This window comes from Onychomys torridus, chromosome 3 (genome assembly GCF_903995425.1).
Source record: "Onychomys torridus chromosome 3, mOncTor1.1, whole genome shotgun sequence".
In the NCBI taxonomy this organism is placed as follows: Eukaryota; Metazoa; Chordata; class Mammalia; order Rodentia; family Cricetidae; genus Onychomys; species Onychomys torridus.
Window position 1 is genome coordinate 158311875 of NC_050445.1, and position 15845 is coordinate 158327719.

The 15845-nt window shown below is 42.8% G+C and overlaps 1 protein-coding gene across 1 annotated transcript in view; it reads left to right on the plus strand.

Moving 5' to 3' along the window:
* Mrps35 (mitochondrial ribosomal protein S35) overlaps window positions 1-15845 on the plus strand; it is a 38171-nt gene that overhangs the window by 18927 nt on the left and 3399 nt on the right. The window contains exons 5-7 of the mRNA XM_036182235.1: window positions 4910-5049; window positions 9241-9350; window positions 10409-10478. Coding sequence (XP_036038128.1) covers window positions 4910-5049; window positions 9241-9350; window positions 10409-10478 — 320 coding nt within the window. The remainder of the gene's footprint in view (window positions 1-4909; window positions 5050-9240; window positions 9351-10408; window positions 10479-15845) is intronic.

Genomic DNA, 15845 nt, shown 5'->3' on the forward strand with positions numbered 1-15845 from the left:
TTTTAATCTATTTTTAATTATCCATTACAATTTTAAATGAGCTGTACAAACATAATACCTTAAACAAGAGTAGAAATATACACACAGTATAACAAAATTAACTTTAAGTTTGCATCAATGGACTAAAAACTATAACGATTTAAAACATTTTAAATGAGTTGTTGCTCTTTAGAAGTAAGTTCACTAATCTACCCTTTTATCCTATCATATCTATATCATATCCCCTTTTTATCTTTAAAAGAGATTGCATTTATAATCAACCTGTTTTAAATAAAATATTGGTTTTTCTCTTTCCCACACCAGAGGGCTCTTCTGATTTGGGACACAAGAATCTCTTAACCTTTTTATTAAACAATGTGCTTGGGTTTAGAGAATGAGTGAGCCAATTACATCTCCAAAGCCAGCTGGGAATTTGGGCGTAGTTTTTCTTACTACTTCCTGCTGGAGTGGGGTGCTGTATCTTATGGGGACATAAAGAAAATTTTAGGATTTTGGAATAGTCCGTGAAGGTAAACCTCTTAGCCAGTTGCCTTGAATCCATTTTGGATGTCAGATCATCTGGGCCATGGTGTCATCAGAGAACTTTTAGGTGGTCTTGGCTGATCAAACCTGATGTATCTTAATGTGGAACAAATCCATAGCCTATGGCTTTCTGTGGAAACAAAAGCAGAGACTCTTTTCCAAAGCAACAGCAGAGCCAGGTGGATCTCTGTGAGTTCGAGGCCAGCCTGGGCTACCAAGTGAGTTCCAGGAAAGGTGCAAAGCTACACAGAGAAACCCTGTCTCGAAAAAACCAAACCAAACAAACAAACAAACAAAAGGTTATATATATATATATATGTATTAACACAAGAAGTATGGAATGTGGTGTGCATAAGTCAGCTAAAGTTGATTTTTTGTTTTATGTTTGAGCAGGTAAAAGTCATCTATTATCTTTCTAAGTTTGTTTGGACTGTATAACCAAGCCTCTGTCCATGCCATATGAAAGGATGGCATGTAATAGTCAGTCATGAGGACTCTGTAGCCAACAAGATTTATCACGTCTCATCCAGTCTCAGCTTTTCCCATAGTAGAGGGATCAGGATATACATCACCTACTCTGTAGTCTTTTTGGTTTGTAGCCAAGATTTCTAAGAAGTCTCCAATCAGATCTCATCTTTATTAATTTTGAAGAGAACCATAACTTTTTGTTCCCTGTAGAAACAAAGGCATAACCCCTCCCTCAATGCAATATATTTTCTGACTTCCATTTTGAAGTTAAGATAGTCTTAAAATATATAGGTGGAGCCAGGTGGTGGTGGTGCACACTTGTAATCCCAGCACTCGGGAGGCAGAGGCAGATGGGTCTCTGTGAGTTCAAGGCCAGCATGGTCTACAAAGTGAGTTCCAGGACAGCCTCCAAAGCTACAGAGAAACCCTGTCTCGAAAAACCAAAATATATATATAAAATTGATCAGTTTCCATAATCCACTGTCTCTCAGCAGCTAATGATTTTTGTACATTATCATTTAAAAAACTTAAAGTCAACAAAGCACCATACAGGACCCAGACACCCTGTGTATTTCTTTATATCTTTATATGGCTTATTCTTTTTATATTACTTTATTCTATTCACTTTTTTCTATGACTGTCTGTACCCTTTTTTTTTTTTTTTTTTTTTAAGCATTTAAGCACATTTTTAAACATACTGTACCTTTAGAGGTTTTCTGTCTGGACCTGGCTTTACTAAGTACCTGCAGCATTCTCTGACCATGTGAGCAAATCTTAAATTGCCATATCAGCAGCTGTGTTGCTTAGCTTAGTTTTTAAATGTTTATTCATTCATTCATTCACTCATTTGAGACAGGATCTTGCTGTGTAACCAGGGTTAATCTGAAACTTGCTCTATAGAACTGGCCTCCACTGTGATCTTGCTGTGATCTTCCTGCGTCTGCCTCCAGAGTGCACAATTACAGATTTGACCTGGTTAATTGTTTTAAAACCTTGACAACTTAAAAGTGATACATATATGTGCTTAATCAAATAGTAGAAGCCTCCTGCTATTTCATCCCTGCCTCTCATCCCGAAAAATCTTGTAGTCACTCCTTAGTTCTTGTACTTACTTCCAGAGGACCGTGTTTATTTGTACTTAGACTATGTGCTTGTATGCCATGCATGCATATAAATAAGTTACAAGTAACTGCAGGAACATGCTCCCACTGCAGTTCTAGATCTGCTGACTTGGAGCAGCGGCTGTTGCTCCTTGGACATTAGCGTATATGTCATCCACCTGCATGGTGGCTCTCTCCTTCCCTCATGGAATATTAGTATTTTCTTGTCACTGTGACAGAGTTCCCTACTGAAGCATCTTACATGAAGATTTGTTTGAGTTCACAATGTCAGGGGTTCTAATCTGTCATGGCGGAGAGGGCGTGGCTATGGGCTCCTGGCTGACACAGCTCGGGTGTAAACTGTCTTACTGCCTGACAGATCAGGAAGCAGAGGGATAACCCCATACCAATTTCCTCCAGATAGGCCCTACCTCCTAGAGGTTTGCCAGCCTCCCAAAGCAGCGCCACCAGCTCACACAGATGAACCTGCAGAGGAGTGTGTGTGTGTGTGTGTGTGTGTGTGTGTGTGTGTGTGTGTGTGTGTTCTTCCGGGTCCACAGCTGTTGGGGGGTCCGTAGTTGAAGAAATAGTACCTTTAGATAGCATCCTGGTGTTCGCTGATAGTCCTATCAGGCACTCTTGGGTGCGCAAAAAACTTCCAACTTTTTAGGAAAAGAACAAAAGCTAGGACATTTCTAAAATTGACAGCTGTTCCAGTTGTCCCCCTTGACACAGATTGAATTCCATGTTCTTATCTTGTGAAAGCCAGTCCACAAATGCATTCCTATACTCCATGGTAAGTTACATTTGCACCTTTTTAATTTTTAACAAAATAATTTTAAAATTAGACTTTATTTATTCTGTGTGTGCGTTGTTGCTTGTGTTAGAGCATGTGCTTGCCATGGTGTGCTGACCCCATTTTTATTTTCTAAACATTTTTAAATGTGCTTTTATTCTAGCAACTGGTTGTTTTGATAAAGGAGTTCTCCAATTCCTAAACTGAAATCAAGGCTTCTATATAGCATGTTCAGGATGGCAGCACTGTTTTGTACAGAGTGTAAATGAGCATTTTCATATTTCTTAATTACACTTCTGCTGTCTCTGGCTTGAGATTGCATCTTCCAAAAGACTCAAGGTTTTTCAACATTTCTTCTCAGTTTTCTTTCAAAGTAGGTCACTTGAGATTTTATATCTAACTTGCAAATGGAAAATGTGAAATGCAGGAGTTCAGTAATTTACCAAGTGGAGAAGTCAAGTAAAAGCCAAGACTTTTGAAAGTCAACCCACTGCTGCGCCTATCAGATGAGGCGCTAATGGGTCTATTATGTGCTTTCTCCTTGGCTGCATTTTGTTTGTTTGTTTGTTTTTTGGACACATAACTTAGGTAATTTAATGTAAAAACTATAATTATCATCTGGTGATTGAAATGACTTATTTGCAGTTTAAAAGAAAAAATATTCTGTGCAAAACCAACAGTCTGTGTACTTAAGCAGACTGGTCTCTTACAAGTGCTTGGCGGCCTGTGTCATGGCATAGATTGCTGTCTGAGTCTACAATGGAAATGATGGTCAGCCCTGCCCTGCTTTTTTCTTCACATCAAAGCATTACCCATTTCAGTGATGTCTCCCTTCCCTCAATACAGGCTTTAGGGATTTGTCGTTGTCTTGTGGGGGGTTGGTTTGGTTTTATTTGAGACAGGGTCTCGCAGGGTAGCTCAATCTGACTGGCACTCCCTATGTAGCCCAGGGTGGCCTTGAATTCATGACCTCCTACTGCCTCAGCACAAGCCACTGTAACTCAGAGTGACATTTTACTGACTGTGACCAAGCCTAAAGGAAGATAAACAAAGTCCTACTGTTGGGAAGTTGGGGAAATGTCACAGGTGAAGGGCCTCTAAGTGTCCCCCATGTTACTTGTCCACAATGATGATCAGCTTCTTTCACAGTGTGCTTTGCAAGCCTAGGTCTGTGAGGTCCGTCTGTAACCGAGGAACAGATTGCTTTTCTTAGAGCAGGGCTCTTAAAGGACTGAGAAACGCCCCCAGTATGAGAAATCCTCATTCTCAGCTAAAAGCCCTGTCCACAGAGACTTGGCAGGAGTAGGGCAGTGTGAAATCCGCTATTATAACTGTGGGAAGCTGGCAGCCACTCCTCATCAACAAATTGGGATCTCTGCTCGGGGAATGAGAGAGCCCTGTCCATTAGTGCTTGGGAAAGGACTGTGGTCTAGGTCTCACACCCAGACCGACCTTCTGTCTGGGGTATCTTACTTGAAGATGAGGACAAGCTGTGTTTTCCATTTTACTGCACTGGCTCGTTGGGTTCACATGGAAGGGCAGGAGTTGGTGTGAGGACCCTCTTACGATGATGTAAGTCGGTTTTGGGAAGAATATTGGCAGGACTTAGCTCCTCCGGGGTCTCAGTTCCTGTCAGTTGATCTAGTCATGTTGGTTTGGGAATGAATTACCAGTGGACTCTGGGCACCAAGCTGTCTGCCTGTTGTTGGGAAAGAAGAGTTAAACAGCAATTGCTCGAAGAGCCTGGCACGTCCATCAAGGCAGTGTACTCAGTTTTAGTGCCGTGGGCATGGTAAGCTCCCCCAGCCATACCCCAGCATCCCTGCTCCCACCAAAGCTCACATTCTCAGGTTAGGATGGACCACAAAAGAAAGGGGTGAGGAATAGCAACATGCATGTCCAGTGCAGAGGAGAGCTTGTGCTTGCACTTCTGTGACTCCAGACTCTACCAATGACTGTCTTGTCTGCTGGCTCATGTTACAGTGGGCATCACTTACAGAGCTGTGTAACTTTATCGTCTCAGATTTCTGCACTGAGTGGCCAGCTGCACTAGACAGTGATGAGAAGTGTGAAAAGCATTTTCCAATTGAGATTGACACTGCGGCTTACATGTCGTCAGGACCGTCAATTCGCAACCCCAAAGCACGAGTGGTAACATTAAGGGTAAGAAGAGCCTTTTGAACACTGTGACTGTCGTTAGGTGTATCTAAGTGCATTTTGTATCTGATTATAAAACGAATGCATTTTTACTGCCTGTGCAGTCTTTTGTATTTAATGGGGTGGTATTGTGTGTGCTTTGTAACCTGATGATTGCATACCATAGGAATAAACATCGTAACTGTCATTAAGCAATCATTAGTTGTGTGTTGTGGAGTTGGTTCTCTCCTCCCACCTTTACATGAATTCTGGGTTAACTAAAGAGTGTGGTGAAGGGGAAGGAGAACAAATCCTATAATGTAGTTGTTTGTGGGTTCCTATTAGAGACAAAGGACCTAACAGAAGCAGTTCAGGGCAGACCTGTCTCACTAGCTGTTTCATGGTGCAGAAAGATGGTGCAAGCAGAGAGCTTGGCCTGGAACTGGAGCCAGGCCGTAACATGGGGGTCGTCCTCTCAGCTCCCTGATTCCTCCAGCCAGACCCTATTTCCTGAAGGTTCCGCGATGTCTCTAGACAGCACACCACCAGGAAACAAAGTATTCAGACAAGCCAGCCTGTGGGGACACTTCACATCCAAACAACAGCAATAGTGTTTAGAGGAATCACGTTTATTTTTGTATGTGTGTGTGGCATGTGAACATATATGTGTTCCTGTTTTTCTGTGACTCTCGTGCGTGCATGTGCTTTGTGTGTATGTATGTACATGTGTGTTTATGCATGTTTGTGTGCATATGTGTATGCTTTCTGAGTATGTTTGTGTATGTGTATGCTTGTTTCTGTGTATGTGTGTATGCTTGTTTGTGTGTTTGTGGGCTTGTGTATGTGTGAGTGCATGTCTGTGTGAGTATGTTTGAAGGTCCTATGCTTGAGTCAAGAATCATCTTGGGTTACCCTCCACCTTATTCATTAATTAAGGCAGGACTCTCATTAGAATCCAGAGCTTGCCAACCCAGTTAGTCTAGCTAGACAGCCCACTCAGGAGCTCCCCCATCTCTGCCTGAGCTGGAGTTACAGGCAGTCCGCTGATGGTCTGAATGCAAGACCTTATGTGCCGCAGCTTCAGCCTCCACAGCGTAAATCTGCAGAACGAGTTATGTTTTTCTCCACAGTCATAAACATTTAGAATCAGGGACTTTATGTTTGTGTAAGACTTGACTTTTAAAGTGCTTCCCTCTGTTAGTCTCATACTTCTGCAGAAATCCCCTGAGTTAGGTTGTCCTGAGAAAGGAATTTTTCTGAGATAAAGTGACTTGACGTTACAGAGCAAGTGGCAACCCCAGAAGCCTGCTCGGTTCTAATGTGTGGACCACAGTTCTGCCACATTGAGTCTCAGTGTTGTGTAGTTCTTGTGATAATAGACAGGCATCGCACCACAGCCTCCTGTGAGTGGAAGTGCAGTATTGTTTGTGTTCACAGCACAAGACTGTGGAAACAGAGCTTGTAAAACATGGATTTAGGAAGAGAGGCTATGAATGGCACTTGGCCTGGAAGTCAGAGTGTTGGTCCAGCTCAAAGATGAGGATTTGCAGTGCCCTTCTGGGCTAGCAGGTGGCGTGAGTGTGCCACACAGCCACTTGTGAAAAGCTTCAGAGTGTGGCTAAACTCTTTATATAAGATATTAATGTGAACATGAATTTTAAAAGAGTGATTGCAACAATAATCAACATTGCTGCCACTTTTTTTGAACATTGGCATAAAAATTGGAATTTAAAATGTTGTTGTTTAATATTATGATTTCATAGGTGTTTAAAAAGAAAAATCACTGTATTCTCATTAGGGTATACCCAATATACCCTAATATAAAAGACACTCTTTTTACTATATGTTGTCACTGCACACGATGTATGTACATATATTTGCATTGTTATAAAGTAGTGCATTTTGCTATTTTCATATAAATATTTCTCCATATTGTTATCACAGAATGAGTTGCTTATTTATCAAGCTAATTACCTGCTTGTTGATGCATACTCTTTCCAGAAGACAGAGATGGCTCTCCTCGCCTGCAGAGGGGAATGGTAGTGAATTGTTTTCTGAGACAGGGTCTCACTGTAACCCCACCTGTCTTGAGTTTGTGATCCTCTTAACTACTGGGGTGGTGGGCATGTATCATGACTCAGTTCCTTTATTTTTAAACTTTATATATTAATTTACCAAATACTTACCTACACCATTGCCAAGAACAAAATAGAAATTGTTCTCACCCTCAGAGGTTTGTAATTCGCTGGGGAAATGGGTGGGTGAATAAGTTGCTGTGCTCTGGTGTCTGGAGAGAGGTGCAGGGTTATTAAAGTAAGAGATGAAGACTGGTAGAATCTCAGAATCACATTTAACATTTTTTCTTCTTTGTGAGGTTTCAGTTCTTTCTCACTCCTGATGCTTTCCAGAGAATTAACTATACTTGTTATGATGTGGTTATGGTTGCCACCTGCCCCTTAAGACTTGTGTTTTGGGAGCATGGTGCTCAATGTGACAGTGATGAACTAGGACCTATGAGAGTTCTTTTTTTTTTTTAATTTTTAAAAATATTTTTATTTTATAATTAATTTAACTTTACATATCAGCCACAGACTCCCTCCTCCCACCCCCCAGCCTTTCCCCCTAACCCATCCCCCCCATTTCCCACCTCCTCCAAGACAAGGTCTCCCCTGGGGAGTCAGCCCAGCCTGGTAGATTCAGTGGAGGCAGGTCCAGTCCCCTCCCCGCTGCACCAAGGCTGAGCAAAGTGTCTTAGCATAGGCCCTAGGTTCCAAAAAGCCAGCTCATGCACCAAGGACAGGTCTTGGTCCCACTGCCTGGGGGCCTCCCAAACAGTTCAAGCTAATCAACTGTCTCACTTATCCAGAGGGCCTGGTCCAGTTTCACGGGGGCTCCTATTGGTTCACAGCTTATGTGTTTCCGTTAGTTTAGCTATTTGTTCCTGTGCTTTTTCCAATCATGGTCTCAATATCTCTTTCTCATATAATCCCTGAAATTTTTTTTCTTTTTTAAGTCGTGGAGTACCCCCTGGGAAGGGATTAAGAGAGTTCTTGGGAGACCTGGATTAGTTCTTTAGAGAGCAAACTGTTCGGGACAAGCTAAGCCTGAGCTGTTCTCTTGGCTTTTTTTTTTTTTTTTTTTTTTTTTTTTTCCAGAGCTGAGGACCGAACCCAGGGCCTTGCACTTGCTAGGCAAGCACTCTACCACTGAGCTAAATCCCCAGCCCCTCTCTTGGCTTTTTAACCTAGGCTCTATCTCAACAAACAGAAAGACCCTGATTCAACTCAATATATCCTAAATATATCCAGTAGTAAAAGAAACAGCATTTCTCTCTTTGCACTGGTGGGGATTGTACTCAAGATCTTGCACGTGTGCTGGACAAACACTCCACCACTGAGCTACAGAATCACCTTTAAAGAAAAGATTCTGAGCTAGGAATATAGCTAAGTGGCAGAGTGCTTGCCATGTGTGCCAGACTATGGTTTAATCCCCTGTTTGGGCAAAAGGAGGGGGGTGGCAGTGAGGGAGAAAAACTTTTCTAGGAGGCCTCCATATCCTTTTAAAAAATTGTATTCATTCCTGTGTGAGTGAGTCTGTGTGTGTGTCTGTCCATCCGTCCGTGTCCTTGCGTGGTGATCAGAGGGTAACTTGTGGGAGTCTCTTTTCTCTTTCTGTCCTGCAGGGTCTGATGATCAAGCTCAGGTCCCCACGCTTGGTGGTCAGGGCTTTATGCCACTAAGCACTTTGCCAGCCTGGCAGACAAATTCCTAACAGCCTGGAGGCCAGTATTAGCTTCTGAAGAATGTTGATTCTCCCTTGGTATGATGTTCCAGCCTCCTAGAGCTTATAGGTTGGGGTGCCATTTTCATCCTGAACCAGCTGCAGGGACGCAATGGCCTGGTCTCAGGGTGGAGTGTTCACGAGGCTTGGGTCTGTGCTGTCCAGTTACTGGCAGTGATTGGGTTTTCTCTGCTAGCGCTTCTCATAAGCTTCGCAAGCGCCAGCACTTTGCAAGAGCTCCGAACTGTGTTTTCACTTTGCATTTCCACTTTCCAAGAGTAAGGTTGGGCTGTGCATTTGCTGACTGCTAACTGCATACAAAGAAGTTGGGCAAGTTTTGTTTTTTGAGTTTAATGTTGATTTAAATAGCAGCTCTGCTTTTCTTCATTAAACAAATTATATGATTTTTTTTTACATATTTTTTCTTGTATTTTTAAGGTTAAACTTTCCAGTTTGAATTTAGACAACCATGCAAAGAAGAAACTTATTAAACTTGTAGGAGAGAGGTATTGCAAGACCACTGATGTGCTCACTATCACCACAGACAGGTGGGTGGAACCTTGCGGACTAGTGTTCTTCATTGTGTGTGTGTGTCTATCTCTCTGTGTGTCTGTGCCTCTGTGTGTGCAACTATGTGTACATGTGCACCATCTGATAATGCTGCTTTTTCTGTCAATGACAGTACCTGTCATTTATCTAGTTTATGATTTATGCTGGCAACTATGTAGAGTAAAAGACTTTTTAATAAACCATGTGATGCTTTTATTTTATACCCAAAAGAGATTAGAGGCATTTGTTACTTTTTCTATCTTATTGTCCTAAAAGTATCACATATTATCCTCATAGGAAGTTTCACTTAATATTGAGGTCTTAGTTCGATTTTAAAATAGCAGCAATAGATACATAGTATAGCTCATTTTTGAAAGAATCAGCATCTGCTATTGCAAAAAGATTTATTTCTATTTTATGTATATGAATATTTTGCCTGCATGTATACCATGTACATATAGTGGCCATGGAGGCCAGAAGAGGATATTAGATCCCCTAGAACTGAAATTACAGATGGCTTTGTGAGCTGCCATGTGAGTACTGGGACCTGAGCCCAGGTCCTCTGCACCAGTGCTCTTACCGACTCAGCTGTCTCTCCAGCCTTGTCTGTCTGTCCTGCTTTTTAAATGGACTCATTAGATAAGCTTGTGCTGTCCACATGGCTCGAAGCACTGAAATGGTAAAGAGAACTTCTTGGGCATATCGTATTCAAATCACTTAAAGCTACTAAGCTCAGATAACCCCATTAATGATGAAAGCAAAGATAGAAATAACAGCAGTATTTAATATCCTGAATATTCTCATTCTCTCTCTTTTCAAGACAGGGTCTCACTACATTGTCCTGACTAGCCTAGAACTTACTGTGTAGACCAGGATGGCCTCAAACTCACAGAGATCCACCTACCTCTGCCTCCCATGTGTGCCGCCAAGTCTAGCTATCCTAAATATTCTAAGCACAGAATTTTCCTAGGGCGATAAAATTCAAAGAATGCTACCTGTTTTAGATGTCGTATGAATTATCTGTATGCTGAAACTTTGACCTGTTCTCTTCTTAAAGATGCCCTTTGAAGAGGCAGAACTATGACTATGCGCTGTATCTCCTCACAGTCCTGTATCACGAGTCTTGGGTAAGTGTGTGTGTGTGTGTGTGTGTGTGTGTGTGTGTGTGTGTGTGTGTGTATGTGTGTAGGGGGGCAAGGACATATGTGATGTACTGCAAGTGTGTATAAAATGTGTGTGAAGACCGTGAGCTGATTCATTTGGTCAGTCTCAGGACAGTGTTCCTGCCTTAGGCTCCTTAGTGCTGGCATTACAGGCCTGTGCTGTCATGCCCTGCTCTTAGACATGGCAGAGTGGAAGTACTGGGGAAAAGCCATCAGTTCACTGAATGAGCTTTCTAATGCACTCATCCAGAGATACGGTGACTTCTCAGTGGGGCATGGTTCCCTGTGTTGACCCTTAGTGGGGACCCAGGAGAGAAGCATCTCCCTGTATGTTGGTGGCAGCCCTCAGGGATGATCGGTGGGCACATGCAGCTGTTTCCAGACCGCTCATTACATTGTCATTGTTACTAATAATCAGGTTTAACACAAGTGAGTGGCAAGTGGAAGGAAAACAAAGCTTTATTTCAAGATTAGTAACAAAACAGCCTCCGGCTCTCTTCTTCTGCAGGATTCTGTCCCATGATTCATATGTGTTTTATATCCTGGCTTTGGGAATGTCATTCTGGTAGCAGTTAATCTCTTTCCTGTCTATTGATTGAGAACTGCCGTTGGCTTGAGATAATTAAGTTCCCTTTGAACCAAGAACATGTTTGAATTAGCTACAGGTCCATAGCTGCTGTCAAAAGAGTTAATAACAAACAATAAAAACCAGCCAGTTTGGAGTCTCTTACGTTGCCAGCTGCCTGTAAAGTGAATTCGCCAGAGGAAATGACAGGCATAAATAAATTCAGTGACAGTTGACTTCCCAGATTCTTTCTGTGGTTCTATGACACAGAATCCAGCAAGGCTGTACTCTGGACTCATGTCTTTTATCTTTCATACTAATTACTATGCCAGAGTAAGTACCACACATAGCCGTCTAAATGGCTGTAATTAGAGAATTCTATACTAAAATTGGCACTCGATCCTTCCTGAACAGACTGCATCAGTGAAGACACAGGAACTGATGAGCCAGATATTGTTGCAGGGTTCTAGGACAGGGTTTTACTGAAGTGAATTATTCCCCTTCACCAGCTTGAAATTTGTACTTAAAACTGATGTTGCCACCTGGTGTTTGATCCAGTGTTCAGAGCCCCTGCCCAGTCCACTGCTTTATTCTCAATGGGCTGGCCTCTGAACACTTAGTGTGCAGACATGAATGTCCTTTGGCTTTTTAGAATTTCTACGGAGGCCACTTCTGGAAAAGTGTTCATCCAGACATTAGTGTAAGAGTGTCTGCTGTGTAGCAGTCAGAGCAAGTCAGTATAGACGTCACAAAGCATGGCTTTAGGACCGGAGGCCAGTGCTTCACATTCTTGAGTGCTGGCAGTGATGAGAGATGAATGTTTGTGAGACCAGTGTCCTAGATATGCTAAACTTGTGTTAGTGTTTTAGTTTGATGAGCTGTGAATCAGCCTTCAACATGTGGAACCATGCAGACTTGGATGCTAGCCTTGGTTCTGTGACTTCCTGCATGGGTCATCGTTCTAGGCATCAAAAGTCATGTGTAAGCTGTCTAGGCTCTGATACTAGGTTTCCTTCTAAACAGAATTTTTTTTTTGTAATATCTAGCAGATTATGAACTCTCAGGAATGGCAATTATTAGTTAAAAATACTAAAAGTGAAACTTTTTCTTTTAGAATTTCAAGTATCATTATTGCGAATTTCTCTGAACAGCCTATATTTAACTTGACAGTTCTGTATACTGAAGTCAGGCTAGTGCGTGCGATCTAGATCTGCTCACATCTGACTGGCTGCAGAACCTGCTGTTCCCCTGTGCAGTGTAATGTTTGTTAGCTTTCCACAGGGGAAGGAGGACTACGGACTTGCACAGAGCTGGCAGGCGAGTGCCAGCACAGGGCCAGGGTGAGGCTTGGAGGCAGGGGGCTGGCACTGAACTGCTACAAAGGCTCTTTTTTAACAATTAAACGTGGGTCTTGATTGGCGTTCACCTTACTACAGTTGTGTGTCTTAATACTGGGAATTGAGCATGGGGCTTCCTGAAAACTAGGCAAGTGTTCTCCTGCTAGGCTCCTTCCCAAGCCATCATGATGGTCTTATTGCAAAGAAAAAAAGCCTGATTTTAAAAATCATGGCGTCTCTAAGTTGATGTTTGTGTGAGGTGTTGGGAGCAAGCCCAGACCCTTCTCCTGATAGCTGAACTACAACCTCAACCCGAAGTTAGATCACTTTATACTCATCAAGAGAGTTCACTTTTAGGGGACCTTACAGTAAATACTTCCAATAAAAATGAAGTCTTCATTGAAATAGAGGCATGCAAACCAGAGGAGGTCTGCTGATGGGTGCAGTTGCTTGCTGACTCTTCTCTCACGTAGGGTCAGGGCTGGAGTCTCCCTACAGACCTATTGATTAGTTTAGCCTCAGCACAACCCCTAACTTGGAAGGAGAGTCCAATAAGAAGTGGATCCTGTGGCAAAGGCGCTAGCTGACTGGGTGATGAAGTATCTGTTCTTTGGGATGCCTTCCTTTTCCCAGCCTCCCAAGAGCAGAGCCAGGTCTAATGCTGGACCTGGTGCTTGGCTGTGATTTCCTCTCCTAGGTGTTGGGCTCACCGTCAGCATCTTCCCAGTCAGTTAGTTCTGTTGTTGATCAGAAAAGGTGATATGTGATCTTAATACCCAAGCCCTCTCCCTCTTCCCCTCCCTCCCCGCTCCCACCATCAACCCCCACTGTCTCCAGTGATCCCTTTGGGCTAACAAAGGAGTCAGCCAGGAAGTTTTGAAAGTGTTTCAAAGCTATCTTTTTTTTCTTTTCCTGTTTTAGCGCAAAGCTTTTAGTGCGGGTCACCCTTTTTACACTGGTGCTAAAGGATGGAAGGCTGTTTTATTACAATCTATTTTTTTTCTTTAAAAATTTTTTTTATTCATTTTAGATACCAGCCCCAGACCCCCCTCTCATTCCTCTTCCCACTCTCCCCCCCCCACAATCTATTTTTTATGCTGTGAAATTTTGACCTAGAGCAGAGGTGCCCAAGGCCACTGAGATTATCACAAAGGAGCACAGCCTGAACTGCTCCTGAGTTCCTTTTGTTACAGTAGTGTGTGCCTTAGTCTGTCGAGCTCTGACTTCCAGAATAGTCAACAATCAGAGCTGAAGTAAAACCTGACCTGTGCTGGTCTCGTCTTCTCAGAGTCAATAGCTGAGGAATCAAGGGTCACCTGTGTCCATGCCCACTGCCAGCCAGGGTTGTGTCACCGTACCTATGGAGTCCTGCAGCTTCAGGATCAGTCTGTAGTTAATTATCTCATCACTGTTATTAAGGAAACTAATTAATGAGGTTAGCCTCTCTGAAGACAGTTTTTGTGCCTGACTAGTGTCAGGGCTGAGAGTGAGTCACAAGTGTGAGCAGAAGGATGGAGATGTTTGTCACACAGGAATTTGGACATCAGGTGGAAGCAGCAATGTTGCCTAGAGGCAAGACCTTTCCTCCACTGCTCGCTGAGCTAAACCTTGCTTCCCTTTCCTCCCAAGGGATGAAATAAACATCTGAGAGTTATCCATTCTTTTCTTCCTATATCTAGTACATTACCAGATCTTTCCTGTTCTGATGGAAAGATCTGTTGAGCTGTTTCCCTCTTTATTTCTGCTGCTGCCCAGTGAGCATCTTCTTGTCCTTCACCTGAGTCACATCGCAGCCTCCTTACTGGTCCCACCATTGCCTTCCATTTTGTCCTTGTCTCCCATAATATCCTGGGTTTCCCAGGCTTCTTGTCAGGTCTGACTCTAGTGTGTCCTTCACAGAGTATGCCTCTTCATTCCCGGCCACTTGGGATATGGGCTGTGTGCTCTAGTTAGCCGGGTGTGAAGCCACTGCAGTCCCCATGTGTGGTGACTTTGCATGTGTCCTTCTGCATTGGTCAGCCTTTCAGATGTATGTGAGACCTTTAATACAAGGATAATACCACTCCTGGATGTTTCCTGATACCTTTCTTCCTTCCTTCCTCAGTTGACATTCTTTCATGTTTAGTACCTGTGTACACATCTTCCTCATTGGGGGCTGTTGTGAAATAATCTTTAAACTGTGTGAAGATATGTCACTGGGATTGGTTTAATAAAAAGCTAAACAGCCATTAGTGGGCAGGAGGTATAGCAGGACAGCCAAGAGGATGCTGTGAAGAAGAAAGGCAGGGTTGCCAAGTGACCCAGAGGGAGCAAGACATGCTGGAGGACAGGTAAAGCCTCAAGCCATGTGGCAGTATGTAGATGAACAGAAATGGGTTGATTAAAGTTTAAGAGGTAGTTAGTAACAAGCCTAAGCTATGACCAAGCTTTTATAATTAATAAGTCTGTGTGTCATTACTGAGGAGCTGGTGGTTCTGACCGAACAGTCCAACTACAGTGGACAAGGACAGTTTTTCACTCATCTGTTTCCCCAGTATCTAGTACAGTGTCTGGCACATAGTACTCAGTGAAATACTTTTAAAACTGGTCCAAATTGATTTGAACTCCTTGATATGTGCAGTAAAAATCTAGCCTTGACAGCTGAAATAATTGGCAGGATTTTTTATTTTTATTTTTTTACTTCTTTTAAGAATTTTTTTTTCAAATTCCCTGTTTTGTAGCTATATAAATTACAGTGTTTATTTTGTGTGTGTTTGGGAGGAGGGGCACACATATCATAGTGCTGTGTGGAAGTTGAAGGACAACCTGTGGGAGTCAGTGTTTTCTTTCCAGGTGGGTCCCAGCAATTGAACTGGGTCATCAGGCATGGCTTGGCAGCAAGTACCTTCACCTACTGAGCCATCTTGCCAGCCTAGTTTTTTTTTAATGGTTAAACTGTTTTCCCTCCTGTAGGACAACAGCGTCCTTGTCATCGTGCATAGTGGAATATTACCATGACTCATGTCCCTGTCAGAGTGCTGTAAATACAGTGGCAGGAGGTGGCAGATCTGTGTGTAGGAGGCAGTTACTTCTGTTGCTGCAGAGGGTGCTGACTGTTGCATTAACTAGATAGCATGTTCTTTGTATTAAATTTGTGCTTATGGAGGGGAAGGATATTAGGTTCAAATCAAGTTATCCTTTTCCCTGAGATTCTTCTCACCAGGTCTCTGTGTTCCTTAGAACATGCTGTTCCACCACTGAGGCCCATTGTGGTTTTGGGCAAATTATTTAATTGCTCTGGGCTTGAGTTTGCTGGTCTGTAAAACAGATGATAATAGTTGTAACTCACAGGGTTATGTGAGAGGTCAGTGAGTTAATAGTGTTGGACTCTACAACAGTGCGTGGTATGCAATGAGTCTCCTGGTAGCCATCTGGCTGTGTCCATGCTGC